The 16,490-nt window shown below is 51.6% G+C and overlaps 3 protein-coding genes across 6 annotated transcripts in view; 1 reads left to right on the top strand and 2 right to left on the bottom strand.

Annotated features, from left to right (window-relative positions):
* Positions 1-2,819, top strand: rnf26 (ring finger protein 26). Its single transcript, XM_053872922.1, has one exon. The coding sequence runs from the start codon at positions 605-607 to the stop codon at positions 1,811-1,813; it is 1,209 nt and encodes a 402-aa protein (XP_053728897.1). The 5' UTR covers positions 1-604; the 3' UTR covers positions 1,814-2,819.
* Positions 2,820-4,055: 1,236 nt separating this feature from the next.
* c1qtnf5 (C1q and TNF related 5) lies at positions 4,056-6,887 on the bottom strand. Of its 2 annotated transcripts, none has more exons than XM_053873238.1 (3): positions 6,804-6,887; positions 5,272-5,504; positions 4,056-5,209 (listed from the first exon to the last, which is right to left on the bottom strand). In XM_053873238.1, exons 2-3 carry the CDS (start codon positions 5,495-5,497, stop codon positions 4,686-4,688), a joined length of 750 nt encoding a protein of 249 aa, XP_053729213.1. In that variant the 5' UTR covers positions 5,498-5,504; positions 6,804-6,887; the 3' UTR covers positions 4,056-4,685. The 2 variants fall into 2 exon arrangements, with proteins under 2 accessions (XP_053729213.1, XP_053729214.1); XM_053873239.1 differs by having other exon boundaries at positions 5,272-5,520; positions 6,804-6,861.
* Positions 6,888-7,835: 948 nt separating this feature from the next.
* The window catches only part of kmt2a (lysine (K)-specific methyltransferase 2A), a 32,425-nt gene continuing 23,770 nt past the window's right edge, over positions 7,836-16,490 (bottom strand). For all 3 annotated transcript variants that reach the window (XM_053872164.1, XM_053872165.1, XM_053872166.1), the window contains exons 26-34: positions 13,901-16,462; positions 13,064-13,114; positions 12,763-12,995; positions 12,205-12,279; positions 11,958-12,132; positions 11,671-11,781; positions 11,411-11,491; positions 11,070-11,199; positions 7,836-11,000 (exon numbers count right to left, since the gene is read on the bottom strand). In XM_053872164.1, the coding sequence (XP_053728139.1) occupies positions 10,725-11,000; positions 11,070-11,199; positions 11,411-11,491; positions 11,671-11,781; positions 11,958-12,132; positions 12,205-12,279; positions 12,763-12,995; positions 13,064-13,114; positions 13,901-16,462 (3,694 nt within the window). In that variant the 3' untranslated portion in view covers positions 7,836-10,724. The remainder of the gene's footprint in view (positions 11,001-11,069; positions 11,200-11,410; positions 11,492-11,670; positions 11,782-11,957; positions 12,133-12,204; positions 12,280-12,762; positions 12,996-13,063; positions 13,115-13,900; positions 16,463-16,490) is intronic.

Below are 16,490 nucleotides of genomic sequence, written 5' to 3'. Positions count from 1 at the left end.
ACAGTTGAGGGGAAAAGTCGTTTCATTTTAAGGAATGGAAATAAATGCGGGTATTTTGAGACAGAGCTTCTTTTTGCAAGATGCATTTTTAGAACGGCTTTAATCTTCGAGCCATATTCCGTAAGCACTTTATTTGCGATCAAGGCCGAACTTCATTAAATAAATAAGTTCCTGTTAGAAGCAAGACAAGGTAAGGAAAAGTGGAGTTTATTTTGAAAAGACAGGGTCCGCCCGGACGTGCGTAGGAGATCAGCTGACGTGAGCAAAACAAATATGGCCGCAGAGCACCGTTACGAGTGATTTTTTTTTACTCTATTCGCTGTGTTTTTCCGTAAAATGGGTTTCCATCGTCATATTTAAACAACTTGATTGATTTACAAGGAAACGTGGAAGTTTTTGTCGACCAAACAAGTCTGGCGGACGAACGGAAGTGAAGCGTTTGAACGTAAACATCCGCTACGCGTGTTGGCTGCGGCTGGTCTCCACTGTCGCTTCAGCGCATGGTTCCGAGCCGTAACATGATTTACTGCTTCGCCTGGCACCGGGGACTCACCACAACAGGAGGCCGGATCGCAGCGTGGCAGTGAGGCGCGTGGACCTCGCCATGGGCTTGGCGGCCTCCGTGGTCTTCTTCGTGGTGACGCTGACGGAATGGTTCTGTCTTCTGCTGGACCTCAACTTCCTGCTGGTCCACTCCATCGTCCAGACTGTGCTGGCGGTAGCCCGCTTCGTGCAGGCGCTTCCGAGCCTGTGCGTGGGCTGCTGCGTGTCCGCGGCCGCCACCGTGAGCTGCGCCGCCGGCGGCCTGCTGGGCAGCCTGCTCCTGGCTGTGGAGGGGCTGCTGGAGGGCGCCAAGATGGCGGGCTACCTCTGCGCGCACCTGGTGCTCCGCGGGAAGGAGCAGCTGCACCGGAGCCTGGAGGCAGCCGTGGAGGGCCTGGACATCGCCCTGAGCCTGGCGCTCTACTTCACCAACACCGTCATCAACTTGCTGCTCATGGCAGCTCAGAAACTCCTGCTGGCGTTGGCGTGGCTCCTGCAGGTGACGTGGGCCCCTCTGAACCGGATCCTGGAGGCGCTGCTCACCTTGCTCCACAGCAGCCTCCTGGCCACTGCCGCCCTCTTGTGGCCCTTGTTGGACTTCTCGGTGACATTCGTCCACATGTTCAGCAGCGTCTTCATACTCAACTTCTATGGCCTGATGCTGACGCTCGCGGTAGCGCTGACCACGGCGGCGTACCTCAATCCCCGAGCGGCCCGCCGGGGCTGGCTCCGCCTCCTGGACCGCCTGGACTTGTCCCCTGCCGCGCGGCGGCTGCACGCTGCCGCTGCAGGCTTCCTGCAGAGCTGCCTTCAAGACGGACAGGAAGTGATGCGTGCTGCCGCTCGCCGCTGCCGTAGACTTCGCTCCGTCCTGGAACGGTTCCAGCTGGACCTCGCTCAGGGCCGCAGCCACATCCGGCTCCAGCATCCCCCCCGAGTGGGCGGCGATGGAGAACCTGGGGAGGAGAGGCGGGTGCCTCCGGATGGAAGCGCAGAAGAAGCCGCTCACGCAGAGCCTGGCTCACCCTCCTGCAGCGTGGAGAAGAAGCGGCCTCCGCCGGAGGATCTCTTCACCCTCTTCACTGAGCAGGAGGAGAGGAAGAGGTGCGTGATCTGCCAGGACCGGGTCAAGACGGTGGTCCTGCTGCCTTGTCGCCACCTCTGCCTGTGTCGCGACTGCAGCGGCGTCCTGCAGCGGCAGCCCATCTACCAGCAGAACTGCCCCCTGTGCCGGCGCATGATCCTCAACACTGTGGACGTCTATCTGTGAGGAGCTGCAGATGCCAGTCCAGGGTGGACCAGGGTCGGTCCGTGACCACGGTGGGAAGAGCCTTGACGTGCTGCTGCCTTCGCTCTGTGTTCAGGAGCTCTGCAGCAAACTGTAGTAGCTCACCTGTGTTGTTTACGGTTCCACACCCTCTGTTGAAGAGTCCCTATAATCTGAAGCTCAGTCCTCACAGTTAAAGCTACACGTTAAAAGCAGAATTACTGAAGAAAGAAACGCCTGTTTACGTCCTGTGATGCCACTTTTTCAGGGTCAGGAGGCCTCTGTTTTAAAGGGCTTTCTCACATGCTCAGTTGGCCTTGATGTCATGGTTACCATCTGAATCGACAGACCTGAGGCCCAGTTCTGAGTGAGTTCAGTTCCCATCCAGCAGAACTTGTCCCACCGTTCGGGTTTCAGATCCGTCACGCTTGAAATATGGTGTGGTTTTCCTTGTCAGTGTAGGAGAGAGGCGGACGCACACAGGGAGCTTCCCTGGAGGTTTGGGCTCCTGCAGAGCCAAATGGTTTAGTGTTTCTGGGATCAATGCTGAAATGTTGAAACTGTGACGACCGTCTGTGTTATGTTGATGCTCTGATGCAGGCGAGTGCCATGTGTCACGTGGTGCCTTCATGTTCTGAGCAGAGCGCGCAGACTGAATGATCTGCAGCATCAGGTCACCACTGTGTGCCATTCCCCACAATGACCTGTGTGACCAAAGTGAATGTGAGACTCTGAAGAGAGACGTTTGTATTAAAAAACAACAACAATAAACTGAGTTTTTTCTCTGGGTGTTGAGTTTTAAAATCCACTACATTTGCACTTGAGGTGTTTTGGCCAGCAGGGAGCGCCAGAACTGAAGCTGGGATTCCTCTCAGCTGACGCCTGTCTCAGTACAGGATCCGGGAAAGTCAAGGCATCTACTTTTAAGAAAATAACCTTATGAAAATAACAGTTAGGCCACAAAGCAATGAACAGTGACTGAAAACAAAACAAAACAAAACTAAAACAGACGGAGACCTTTGTTGACTTACTTTGTATTTTGTACTTACTATTGTTAAAGTGAAACAATAATCACGAATTGGCAGTTTCTTTGTTCAATGACCTACTTATTGATGACTCCTTTAACAAGAGCAATATATCTAAAGTAAGTCAACAAAGGTCTGCTGTTTGTGACGTCGAACGGTATTTAAATCAAGTTGTTCTTTTAAAAATAAATAAAGTCAGATACTTTCTCGGATGCTGAGCTGACAGGCTTCTTAGCCAGAGATCAGAGGCAGGGCCAGAGCTTGTTTACTTCCTGTTGACCTGCGACCTGTGTGATGTCACTGGAGGAGCAAAAGAGGGCGCAGCCCCTCTGGGGATGTGGCCTTTTCCCTCCGAGGTCCAGGGGCCTGTGGGAACATGTCAGGCTCAGCTCCGACCGAGACGTTTCCTCTCCTGGCCTCTGTTAACACCACACTTCTATTTAGCTTGGACTGAGTGACCCTTGCATCTTGAGTCCATAAGCAGCCGCAGCCTCTCATGTGAAGCAGTGCCAGTGGTTCAGAAAAGCCTTGTTTCAGCACCGTATTGATGCTCAGTTGTAAACGCCGCGTGACCTGATGAACCTGATGATCAACATGAAGCCGAAGTGTGGACAGATTCAGCTCATCGATTCACCACCTCACAGTTCTAAGGAAATGAGTCATGAACAGGCGACGTTTCTGTCCGGACCGACGTCTGTCTCGGTGGTGTTTTCATGCAGAGGCCACATCAGACAGCTGCAGCCTGAGGCCTCCTCCGCCGCTCCATCATGCCACCCCTCATGTCATGTCCAGTTCCTCTGCTTTCCAGGAGCTAACAGGGAAAACATTTGTCTGTAGCTAACGCAGCATCATCCGCTTCCACCTTTCTCAGCTCTGACATCATTGCAAACTCACCTGTTGTCAATTTACACACAAATGACGCCACACTGCCCCCTGCCGGACAATGTCACCAAAACCATTGCGTTGACTGATAATAAATATATTTTTTTATCACGATAAATGATGCGTCGTCTCCTTACTGGCCTATTTTCGGCTATATAAAATATTTCATTAATCATGATGATGAGTTTGAGAAGCCAAACTATAATGACTAATTTTAGCTTTAGTCATTTGACCACTTTGACATTTGTTCCGTCGACTGCCATGACGGTTGGCGTAAAAGACATAATCATCAATCACTCTCAGGACGTTTCCAACATTGTGAATACTGTGTTTAATTCTTATCATAACTGACGTTCCCGTTGAAAGGCAGGCTGCTGCTTTGCTAGCATGTTGCTTGTAGCATGAGTGTTAGCAGCGAGCAGGAGGTTGGTTGTTTAGCTTGAAGAGCATTCTTCCGTGAAAGTGACAGAAACGTGAGCAAAAGTGTCGCAGTGGAGGGCGTCGGAGGAAGACCAGCTGAAGAAGAGCTCAGCTTCACTGAAGCTGTCGTGTCTATTTCGATTTGCATGAGCTGATATTTGAGTCCAGCTCCGGCAGCGGGCCACAGAACGACATGAAAAAGTCAAGGGTTCTCTGCAGCGACAGAGTGACCTCATGTCTGCTGAGGGGCTGGGAACTAATGGAAATAGCAGATTGATATTTGACTCGTGATCCTCGTCCCAGCCTGAAGGAAAACTTGATGCAGTCATATTCACGTGCGTGTCTGGGAGTGGAGGGATAATCCAGTTCCCTGTGAGGGCCGCGCTCATGTCGGGGGCGAGGAGCGGTGAGCATCCACGGAAGAGAACCCGCTGGACAGACTTCAGAGTTGGTTTAATAGTTGTGCGCTCTCCAAGTGTCATGAGAAGAATGTGGTGATGAAGCCGTGTGTGTGAGCAGCAGGCAGGACAGTGATGCTCAGCCCTGAGTCACGCGGCGAAGACGGCGGAGTTCTGCCAGTCTGAGTGAACCAGGAACCCGCTGAAGGTGCTGTCTGTTTTGGAGCTGGAGTAAAAGCCGTTAAACTCCCCCAGAGCCATCTGGACCCACACCTGGTCCCCGGGCACCAGGTGCACCAGGGCCCCCCCGGTCACAGAGGCAGGTTTGGGCCAGTTGCCGTAGAACTGGAAGTGGGAGGAGACGGCGTGGCCGTTCTTCATCAGGTCGAACTGCAGGCTGGAGCGGTAGACGGTGGCGTGCACGCTGAAGTAGTAGACGCCAGGCACCTTGCAGGTGAAGCGCCCGGTTTCTGCGTTGTAGTCCCCCTGCTGGTTGAGCAAGACCTTGTCAAAGTGGACCGCTGTTTCCACCACCAGTGGCATGGCCCGGCCCTCGGAGAGCTTGGCACTGAAGGCTGATCTGGGGGCCACGGCACACTCTCCCGACTGGCCCTTCTCTCCCCTCTCTCCCGGGTCACCTTTGTCGCCCGTCAGGCCTCGGGCCCCCAGCTCTCCTGTAGGGACGAGGGACCCACATGAGCTCCACACACATACACAAGGACGTCAGTGATCTCACCTGAGTCTCCACGGTCGCCCTTCTGGCCCTTCTCGCCCGGAGCAGCATCTCGCCCGTCACGCCCGTCTCTGCCGGGCTGTCCCGGGCTGCCGTGCACTCCTGGAGAGCCCGGTATCCCCGGCTGACCAGTGCACAGGCTGGGAGGGATCTTGTTGTCCTCCAGGGGGCAGCAGGGAGTGACTCGCAGGAGGAGGGCGGAGAGCAGCAGCAGCCAATGTAGAGCCATGGCATCACTGGAGGGCAGGAGAGCTGAGGGTTCAGCCACAACTGCGTCACCACGTCACATGACAGGTGACCCTGAGACACTGCTGGAGAACCACTCACTAATGTAGTACGGGCTGATGAGGCTTCATGAAGCAGGCTCCTTGTTTCTAGAGCTCAGTAGGTGAAAATGAGGTGAGGTTTCACTGAAATGGTTCAAATTTAAAGATTTCAGAGCAGACAGCGCCATCTAGGAATCAGGAAATGAGGACACTGTGTCATGAAGCCTCATGTAGTCTCCCCTAACACCAGCAATTGGTTGTGAGCGCCCTCCACTGTGAAGCTCCCTCCACCATGAAGCTCCCTCCACCATGAAGCTCCCTCCACTATGAAGCTCCCTCCACTGTGAAGCTCCCCCCACTATGAAGCTCCCTCCACTGTGAAGCTCCCTCCACTGTGAAGCTCCCTCCACTGTGAAGCTCCTCCACTGCGAAGCTCCCTCCACTGTGAAGCTCCCCCCACTATGAAGCTCCCTCCACTAGGTTGCCCTCCACTGTGTGTTGAGGGCCTCATAAATACCAGCCAAGAGCCACATGTGGCCCCCTGCGGAGAGAAAATCTCCAGAAGTGTCAGGATGTTGGTCACTGGTCGACTTGGCTGCTGTCTGGGTGACTGATCAGTTGATGCGTGACAGTTGCATCGCTCCTCTGAGTGTCTCAGCGCTGCAGATGCGACGGACAAGTCAGACTTGAGAGGAGAAAGTGCAAGTCAGCAGTCGGGATGTTGAGGCGCCAGACCCGGAGCAGATGTTTGCCGCCTCAGCAGCCTCGCAAGGGTTTACTGGAAAAGACTCGCCACGACGAGTCACCACCTGACTTTCTGTTTTCAATCAAGTCCTGCTGCTGTGACTCTGCTCCAGGCGCGCGCGGCTCTGGAGGAGTCAGTGTCAAGACGAGCTTCAGAGGGAGAGCGGAGGCTCCAGCAGTCACACTTCAGCAAGACGGACATCCACCGAGTCGACCCGTCAGAAGAGGACCAGTGCTGCAGCCATGAAAGTGATGAGAAGCTGCTGTGGCCTTCACTGAAGAGGAAGAGTTGGGTTTGATCCAGACAGGAGCCAGGCTGCAGCCAACACTGGCTCCGGCTCAGGATTTTTGAAAAAATAATGTTAGCTTTAACCGAGTAATTTCCACAGAATTTTGAGGGAAACTTCACTCTCACGCCTCTGTTGCTCTGCTCAGATGTGAGGTTATGTAATGCTGCCCATCTTATATAAACCTTCTCGACGGCATCAGCTCAACATCTTGACAAACACAGCCAGGTTCACTCACCACAGACAAGGGTTGGAGAGAAGGATCTCAGCAGAGGACGTGTCGGCCAGCGTCTCTGTCGACGTTCATCCAGCAGAAGTGTGGAGAGGGAGTAACTTCAGGGCTGGAAGAGGAGGGAGCGAGGGGGTGGACAGGAGGAAGAGAAGCCTCTGGCGCTGTGGTGCGGGCAATAGACCAATAGCTGGCTGGTTGTGGGGACCTGAACTCTCCGCGCCATCAAACAGAGCAGCGGCACAGATGGTGTTACAGGTAGGATGAGAAGCACCTTTTATTCGTCTGTGTGAGGAATAAGGGAGTCACTTGCAGGACTGCAGTTCTGGCTGCCTGCCTGCAGGGGGAGCGCAGGAGCAGCTCTTTGATGTGTGTCTTCAGGTCTGGTGGTCTACAGGGTCATTGGAACTGACTCCCTCAGATCTGGGTCCAGGGCTGAGGAGCAGCACAGTGTTTTTGGTAGCAGATCAGTCGTGTGCGAAAGGCGAGGCCCGGGGGCCAAATCTGACCCAGCAAGTCCCTCCACACGGACCAAAACACTTCCAGTTGACTCAAAAGCCAGTGGACAGCACAAGTGGATGAAAATGGCAGGAGATATAAGTTTCAACACTTCAGCGTTGTTTTCTCGCAGCAGCCGGAGGAAAAATTGGACCCCTTGACTCAGAAGCAGCGCAAAGTCAAGGAGGCAAGACTCAGCGACCGAACAGGCTGCTGATCTGGTTGGGGAACCTGACCGTGTCAGTGCAACATTTCAGGTCACCTGCAGAGCCAGTAAAGATCTGAGAGACTCTGCTCTCCTGGCTTTTACGGGAGCGCTGCCGCTGGCAGGGGGCCGCTGCGCCTCTTTGATCCAGGACCCGCCTCTCTCCAGCTGCTGGGCTGGTTTTATCAGCAGCTCCACTCACTTCCTGTCTGAAGTGACTGACGTGTTTACGGCCGTGTGCGGGAAACACACTGCTGGAGATGGAAGACGCCACAAATGAACCAGTCGGCCAAGTAAAAAGTAAAGGAGACATGTTTATTATTTAAACTATCACTTAAATAAAAAAGTGCATAGAAAATAAACATGATTAGAAACTTTTTTTTACACTTATGTACAACTTTGTTTTCTCATTATACATTCAACCAAGTAGTTTGTGGTTCATCTTTTCACGGTGGTGGTTTTCCTTCATTTGATGATGTTTATTGAGAGAACACTGTTGGAAAACAAGATCTAATGACTGATGTATTTGTGAATACCGTTGTTACAGAGTTGGAGTACTGATAAGACGAAGGTATATTCAAGGCAATAAAACAAATGCTCTCCGCGCCACATCCTGACCGAGGCTGATAAGTTCTGTACACAAGCGTCCGCTCCCAACCTTCCAGAAGCTTGAATTGTGGATAAAACAACTCAGTGCAGATGTTGCACGGAAAATAAATAAATTCAATGTTTTCAACATTATTTCAGCATAATGACGTTCCACAAAACAGTACATGATAAGTACAACCAATGCTTCCGAACGGGAAGAGGCGGGCCGGGAGACGTTCGGCCTCGGGACCAACCCGGCTCTTCGCTTATACCACGTCAAGTAAGCTGTCAACATGTCCCTGTTACGGAAAAAAAACAAAGAAAAAAAGGGGGGAAAAAAAAACAACCGAGAAATGTTTACAACAAACAGGGAAAAAAGAAACTCAAGAATGTTCACAACCACGTTATTACAGTTACATTTCTCAGCACATGAAAATGGATCCTTTCCAGAAAGAAAAGAGAGAAAACTGCAAAGCTCCTCGCTGGCGAAGGGAACATTCACAGGCACAGCAAAACTGGTACTGGATATCAAAGTACAAATGAATGATGCACGTTAGTTCAATCCCATAGTACTGTAACACAAAACCATTATAGAGTACATTGAAACATTGCTAATAACCTGTTTTGCTACTGTAACTAAGTTTGTCTGTCCATTCCATATATTGTATAGTTCCTAAAGTACAAGAAATGACTATGCTTGTTTCCGTAGATTACCGTTATGTATTTATACTATTATTACAGATGATGACGGAGAAGTGAACGCAAAATCCAATGAGAGAGAGAGACAGTTTGGTGATCTACTGAATGAACCTTCATGAGCATGCAGGTGGATCTGGACAGGTGTGGACAGAGCCCTTGCTGATGGTGACGCGTTCGCCCCGACCCGGTTTCAAACTGCCGCCGCGTGCTCCAGTGTTGCTCTCGCTGTTGAACAGGCGTTGGCACGAGACTCGAAAACAAAGATGGCTGACGGAGCAAGCACAATCTGAAGACGTGTGGAGGAGGGTTGTACATTCATGGTGGAACTTAGCAGCAGATCCCAGCAGCGGCGGGGCCACTCGGGGCCGTTAAGTCTGTTGGATCCGAGTCTGGAGGGTCTGCATCTCAGTGCCTGCGGTGTCGCTCAAGTGCAAACTACGTAAACGTCGACCAAATCAGAGGACATCAGTCAATGGAAACAGGACGTTGGTCAGTTAGAGATGTGCCGGTGAAGGCAACCACCCAACCAGGCCGCTTCCATGGGTGGCTTCAAAATAAAGGCACCTCTTTTCTGAAGAAGAGCAAGTTTCCTAATCTTGAGATCGCTGCCTGGCAGCTCAGATGAATCATGTCATGGTGGAGATCGTAAGGCTGAGAGAGGAGATCTCTGCTCGGAATCCACAATCCAAACTCTCTCAAGTGCATAATCAAGTTATTGGCATGACTTCCATTCTCCAGAGAAATGAAAAACAAAGACTGACAAACACAACAAATGGAGCTTTGACCGCAAGGCCTGGGGGTGAAGAGATACTGGTGGACTGAACCCAACAGGACCAAGCCACAGACCAGTGTCAGTCTTTGGAATAAAGGAAAACATTCAGGCTACGAACAAACAAAACCAAACAAAAGAAACCAACAGGAACAAACTGGACAAGGCAGTGGATTACAAAACATAGAGACCAAGCATTAGTGTTTGTAAACCTCTATTTCCTACAAAATGGCAATAAAATAAATACAATTTCTCAAAAAATATAAATACCATCAGTAAGTGCTATTCACTAGTGAGTGCTTCTTTCTTTTTGTAGAAAAATATACATTATTTACATTTGATTTGACTTTTAGCATGATCTCTTCCTGTCCATAAAAAAGACAGATAACAGATGATAAAAACATTTGTCATAATTAAGGTTGTCACAACAGGCCAGACGACAGTCGGCATGAAAAAAGAAAAGTTTCAAGAGCGTGATGTTTGGTTCTCTCTGCTGCAGTAATTTGGAACAACAACAACATGAAAAACACCAAAAGATGGACTCTTTCAGGGTGATCGGAATCGGCCTAGTAAAGCACGTCAGTAGAGTCCATGGCTGTCAGTCCACCAGCATCTCTAGCTGCCTTGTTCTCACCGGGCTCGACACACGACTGGAGCATGAAATGGTTTCAGCGAAGCCACAATTGAAGAACGTCATCTCTACCTTTCTGCGTGTGTGGCTCCCCCTGGCGTCGGCTCCCGGCCGGCTGAGGGAAGGTTCCACTGCGGGCTCTGAAGGCATCAGGGCACATTCGCCAGGGACGACGTGCATCCACAGCACAAAGAAAACAACAGACAACACCCCTCTCTTCTCTTGTCAGAATCCACTCAACAAATTGCACTTTGGTGTCAAATGGAGCCGAGTTCTTCAATGGAGCAAAACACCGTGGAGAAGTGGGGACAGGCCGATGTACTGATGGAGGGAAATAGCTTATCTTCCAGATGTCATAAAGAGTCAGTATTGCAACGCCTTGACACGCCTTCGTGACTCAGCCGCGAGGAGACGGCGCCGCTCGTGGAGCCCGGCGCGTCGGCCCCTCCTCCTTTAAAGGCGCCTCCATGTTTTAGAATTTGGCATCAGACCGGTGCAGACCATGCCATGGTGCACGGGGAGGTCACATGACCCCTGGCGTCAGTTCAGGAACTTGCGACACTTCTTGGCTCCACAGTTGCAGGGCAGTTTGTTGCTGGCGTCCTCGATGGGGAACTTGTAGTCGTACGTCAGCTCCTCCCCGCAGCTGATGCGGCGGGAGGCGATGATGACGATGTGCTTCTTGCCGTCCACGGTCACCACCCGCGAGTAGCAGTTGGGCTCACAGGAGTGGTTGATGAAGCGGGCGGCGTTACCGTGAACAGTGGCATCCACCACCTCCGAGTCGTCGATCCGGAACATGTAACAGCCGATGCCCTGCCAGGGAAGAGGCGGCGCCGTTAGCCAGCGGCGCTCGCGCGGTCTCGCGCTCCAGATCCTGCTCACCTTTCCGTCGTAGTACTTCTCTCGCTTATCCGTCAGCACCGAGCGAATGACGTTCCCCGAGTACTCGATGACCATTTCGCCCATCTCGATGGTGGTTTTGCAGAAGAGGCCGCGGCCGTGGATGGGAGACCTGCGAGACAAAGCCACGCCAGGAACATTGATGAGACAAATTCAAATTTCACTGTAATGTGTTTGAAATGTAATGAGAGAGTAAGTTGTTTTCCTGCTGCCCGGGCGACTGGAGAGTAAGGGAGCGGCCTCATGAAGTGCACACGTGAACCCCATCTCTGGAGCCAGCGCAGACGCACGTCACCACGCCTGACACACGTGTCACAGCTCACCTGTAGACTCCAATGGTTTCCCTGGAAGTGGCCTTGAGCTGTCGGAACCTCGCAGCCAGGGGCAGCTCCATGGAGGCACGCCTGCACAGCAACATTTGCACAGTTGTACATTTGACATTCCCTGCACAGCAAGCTCTCGTTTTTACATAGCTTTGTATTTTTGTCTTTCAAATTGAGTTAGTTTTAATCAGTTTCAGAAAAATGTTTCGTTTCACTTTAGTTGTTATTAGTTTTAGTTAGTTAGTCCTGCTGGCCCTCACCTGACCGTCCTGGTTTGCGCCTCCTCCTCCCCCTCCTCCTCATGCGGTCTGTACTCAGGCGGCTGCCGGTGTTTGGACGCCAGGAAGTTAAACACGTCGAAAACTGACCTCCTGTGGCAGAAAGACACAGAGGACAGGCGCTGAATCTGAGGGTTCAGCTTCTGCAATGCACTATGGGACTTGTAGTATAAGTGGTGATAGTGGTCTGAACTGCAACCTGAGGTCAGCGTTTCATCAGCTTGTTTAATGTCAGTTGACATATTTGGACAGAAGGAAAAGCTCCCAACCTGTGGTGGACTTCAGCCCGAGCAGAGCCGTGAGGATTGATGGGCGGCTGGTCCGTCTCCTCGGGTTTGTGGAAACGGAAGCGGTAACTCCGGCAGTGCTTGGTGCCGTAGAGCTGCTCCAGCAGGAAGACCACGGCCTCGTGGACCACTCCCAGCATCCGCAGCCCGTTCACACCTACCACACCAGGTCATCCTTGAGACTGGCTCCCATAGAGGCAGAGCTGAGAGAGGTTTTGTCTGGACTCACCCTCAAAGGACAGCTTCTTGAGTTGCGCGTTGGACCGAGCTTCCTGCACCTTGTCAGTCAGCGACCGCCAAGCCTCTGTGGGGGGGAGGAGAGGGGAGCTGTCAAAGGGCTGTGTGCTGCCAAGGATTTGGACAGAGACTGGAGAGGTGGCAGAGGAAGGTGACCCACGTCTTTTCAGCACCGCCATCACCACTACATTGGCACTTGTTAACATTCTCTTCTGAAGACCGAGTGCGATGGTGCTTTACCCGTATTGATAAACGTGGCTCAATGGCTACCATTAAACTTTAATTTACCTTTATAAATCGCTTCAAGATGTTAACACAGCTTGAGAGCTCAATCTATCAATATAAAGGATGAAATCCCTGGAGAGGTGCCAGTCCACTTCCAGGACACTGCCAAGGTGCCTTTGAGGAGGGCCCAGAACAATGCGTCCACCATGAGACCACGTTCATAGGAGCGCACAGGGAAGCTGTTCAATCTGGACAGCAGGGGGCAGTATTCCTCAAAAGAACGCTGACAGTTGTGTAAGCAGAGGAGGGCCAGCATTTTTCTCACCTTCGATGCTCTCGCAGCGGATGTGGAAACCGTCCTCACTCCGGATTTCAAAGATGATGCCCTTCTTTGGTTTGCTGTCCTGCTCTGCTGTTCTGGCGCCGACGTCTCTGTCACGTGGAGGAGCAGCGGGAGGAGGAGGATGAACGGCGCCGGCGTCTGCCGGTGGTTTTTCTTTCGCCACAACTTTTCCAACTGCGACAGGATCTTCTGACCTCTTCTTCTTGTTCAGATGACTGGAATAAAAAGCGGATTCATTAGAGGGCTGTTCATCTCCAGGCGGACGGTGGCAAGGCAACCTCACCTCCGGGGCTTGTCTGTGTCCATGGGTTCAGGCGAGGTGAGCTCTCTGGAACTGACCAAGAGATGCAGAGAGTTTCACAAAAAGTGTAGATAAAGAAACAAAACTCAACAAATGAGGAGCTTTGATGTTCAAAACTACGTAAGTCGAGACGTTGTTTCTCTGCTCGAGGGCCGCTAAAAGTTTTTATTTTTATTTTACACCTTTGCTGTACATCTGTGACAGTTACCAACTATGGAGAAGCTCTTGAGAAGAAACAATGATAAAGAAAGTGATGCTGCCCCCAACAGTAAACACTGTTCATGAAAGCACCTGTTGAAGCAGTTTTGAAAATTAATTACAACATTTTATGGTGATACTTTCATTTACACCTACTTATCACGAGGATGACGATGTACTTCTTGCCGTCCACGGTTATCACTTACTTATTCATATGGAGTTTAAATAAACTTTATTATTTTGATGTTATGATATTTAGAAATTGATTTGTGAGATTTATTTTATTCAGAATTTTATTCCTTTTTTTTTAATTTTCTAAAACGTTTGCAATTTTTTTTCTTCAGTAAATTAGATAAATATGACTTGCACCTGCTTCTGCTGCTGGTTGGACTTTTCGATGACAAATAAATATCTTTGCAACGATTGACGTCGACGTCATTCACAAGATTTTGGCTTGTTTACGTGTCAGTAGATTAAATATGGTTATTGATCACAAATGAAATCAAGTGCAATGAATGCGTTCTATTGAATGGGCCCTGGGCCCATTTGTTGTGGGAAAGGTGGGCCCCGAGATCAAAAAGGTTCAGAAACCCTACACACCTGGAAACCCTCAGCTCTTACCTGAGACTTGATGGCGGCCACCTCGCACTTTCATTGCAAGACTCCTCCGAGGCCTTGAGCTTCTTGCCACTGATGATGTCAGGACTCTGTCGAGACCTCTTAGTCTTGGTCTTGCTCTTCTCTGCTCGTGTAATGGCTGATGCCAGCGTGATGTGACGACTCTTCACCTCGGAGGACCTGGATATTGGAGTAGTTCTACTGGCTTGAGAGTGGGCAGAAGACTGTTTCGGGGACAGCACAACCGGCCCTTTTGCAGGACTTGAAGAGACGGCAGGAGCTAAAGTCAGCGTGGTGTTTGGACCGGAGTCCATGGACGGGGCTCTGGATACCAGCTGAGACTGATGCTGTGGGTGGATATTGCAGCTGTCTGCATCTCCTGGTCTGCTGACTGCCATGCTGAATGTCTGTTGTGACGGTAGGACGCAAATGCTGCTGGCCATCGACGTCTGAACGGCAGAGCCAAGTTGGGACACGAGTGGAGATGCACCAGCTGGCTGAAGGCCCAGCCCATGTGGAGCAGCTTTGAACAAGAGATTGCTAAACTGACCTGTGATCTCTGAGGAGCTTAGGACTGGGGTTGATAATGAGACTGATCCCGGGGCCAACAGGCCTGAGGCACCACTCGCAGGCACAGACACAACATTCAGAACTGACTGGCTCGTGCCAGAAACCGTGCCGGGAAGCAGGTGAGCAGAGGAGTCGTGACTCAGGATGCCCGGCTGCGCCGAGCCAGGCAGCCTTGGTTGGATTAGAGCGGTCGGTTCCAAATACATAACGCCGCCTGACTTGGTCCTCTTGATGATATTTGGAACTTTCCGCTGGGTGTTTGACAGGGCACTTAGCTCAACTAAACTCCCAGGCTGAGCCGGGATACCAGCAGCTATCTGAGAGGAAGAGAGGTTGATGAGGGTCATATTGGGTATGACGACGTCTGAGGGTGCCAGAGTGGGCTGACTACGGGGCCGAGACACTTTCTTGCCTTTCTTGGGGAGAAGGCGAGAGATTGGCCTCTTCTTTCCGTGGGCGGAGGCAATGACAGCTGGGGACGTGTTGAGAGAAGAGGGAGTGGATACGATGGCAACACTATGTGCCAGTTCATGAGGCCGAGCGGCCTCGGAGACCAGAATCTGGGATTGGTCGTGCGGCTGAGAGGGTATCCCAATGAGAAGGCCTGAAGTCGTACTGGGAATGCCAGCCTGGAATGCAGCCTGAGTGGGGCTTCTGAAGGTGTGGATCTGAGAGGAGTGCGGCATTGTACTGAGGACTTTGCCACCAGCAGGAAAGATCGGCTGAGGAGAAGATAAGCCGGCATTTAACCCTGTGGTCAGGGTCATAGAACTCAACACTGCCTGAGAGGTGCCGTCCATCACTCCTGTGGGATTTGCTTTTTGAGTGACACCATTGGGGACTGTCTGTAGGACATAGAGGGGCTGGAATTGCTGGTTGACCACAATGAGTTTGTCAGGACCTGGTTTGATGACTGCTTGAGTGGACACTTGCGCCTGGGGAGGTCCTGGGGCTGGTATGGGAGTAGGGCTGCCAGTAGAAGTTCCTGGTAAAAACTTTGGTGCTTGAAGTGGCTGTGAGGGAGAGTTACGTAAGGCAGGGGTGCTGGAGTTCCTCGGCACATCTTGAACAACAGGCGAATCAACCCCTTGGCCAATAAACGGCTTTGGTGTCATGTGACCATCAGTGGTTGGCGTTTCCCTGTTACCCAAAGTTGCTTCATGGTCACCTGATGGTGAAAGGCTAGGGCCATCTCGTTTCTTATCCCCGCCCTTGTCCACACTGCCGGACTCAGAGTCAGAGTTCAAGCCCAGCATGGTGCGGTCCGACGCATCTGAAATGAGGCTTCCGCTAGCATGGTTCTGGTTGGCGCCGACAGACGGACCTCGGGTCGTGAGGACAGAGAGGTCAGACGGGAGCTCCAGTGGGAGATAAGGCTCTTCTACGGAGATGGAGTTGTTGACGCTGCCTTCACCGACGCCTCCACCCTCTGAATTGGGAATTGGCTGGGAAAAATCGTCAAACAGGATATCTTTGCGTCGGTTCACGTCCACGCCAACGTAGCTTTCATCCAGCAGCAGCTCTGAGGAGGAAGACTCTGCCTGCTGACCCAGAGTCTGCATCGACATGGACGGCGTGTTAAGGACAAACTCCATGATGTCCGATGGCAAAATGTTACCGCAGTCGTCACTGTTGTTATTGTCCGAGTCCGACTTAAGCAGATCTGTGCTCAGGGAGAGCTGCGCTTCAAGAGGATCCTGACTCTGTTGTTGAGACTTGATCCCCCCTCCCAAGGGAAGAGAATTATCTTTTGGGTTCTTCTTGCCATCTCGAGAGCCGCTGCCGACTGCTGCCCCACTGCTGTTGGCGCTTTCTTTGCTCGACTCATGGGAATCCAATTTCCGATCCCGGGCCCGTCTTCTTGGGGTGCTTTTATTCGGGGTGGAGGAGGAGGTTGCAGTTGTTGCTGTGGTACTGGTGGTACAGATGCTCGTGTCGCTCTCTGATCCATCATCAACACCATCCAGTTGGCCAATATGTTGCTTTCCCAGAGCCCTGTAAAACACCAACAATGGGGATCAGG

The sequence above is a fragment of the Synchiropus splendidus genome, chromosome 8 (assembly GCF_027744825.2).
Source record: "Synchiropus splendidus isolate RoL2022-P1 chromosome 8, RoL_Sspl_1.0, whole genome shotgun sequence".
Lineage (NCBI taxonomy): Eukaryota > Metazoa > Chordata > Actinopteri > Syngnathiformes > Callionymidae > Synchiropus > Synchiropus splendidus.
Note: the sequence above shows the minus strand (reverse complement) of the source record. Positions and strands in the feature narration are given on the sequence as shown.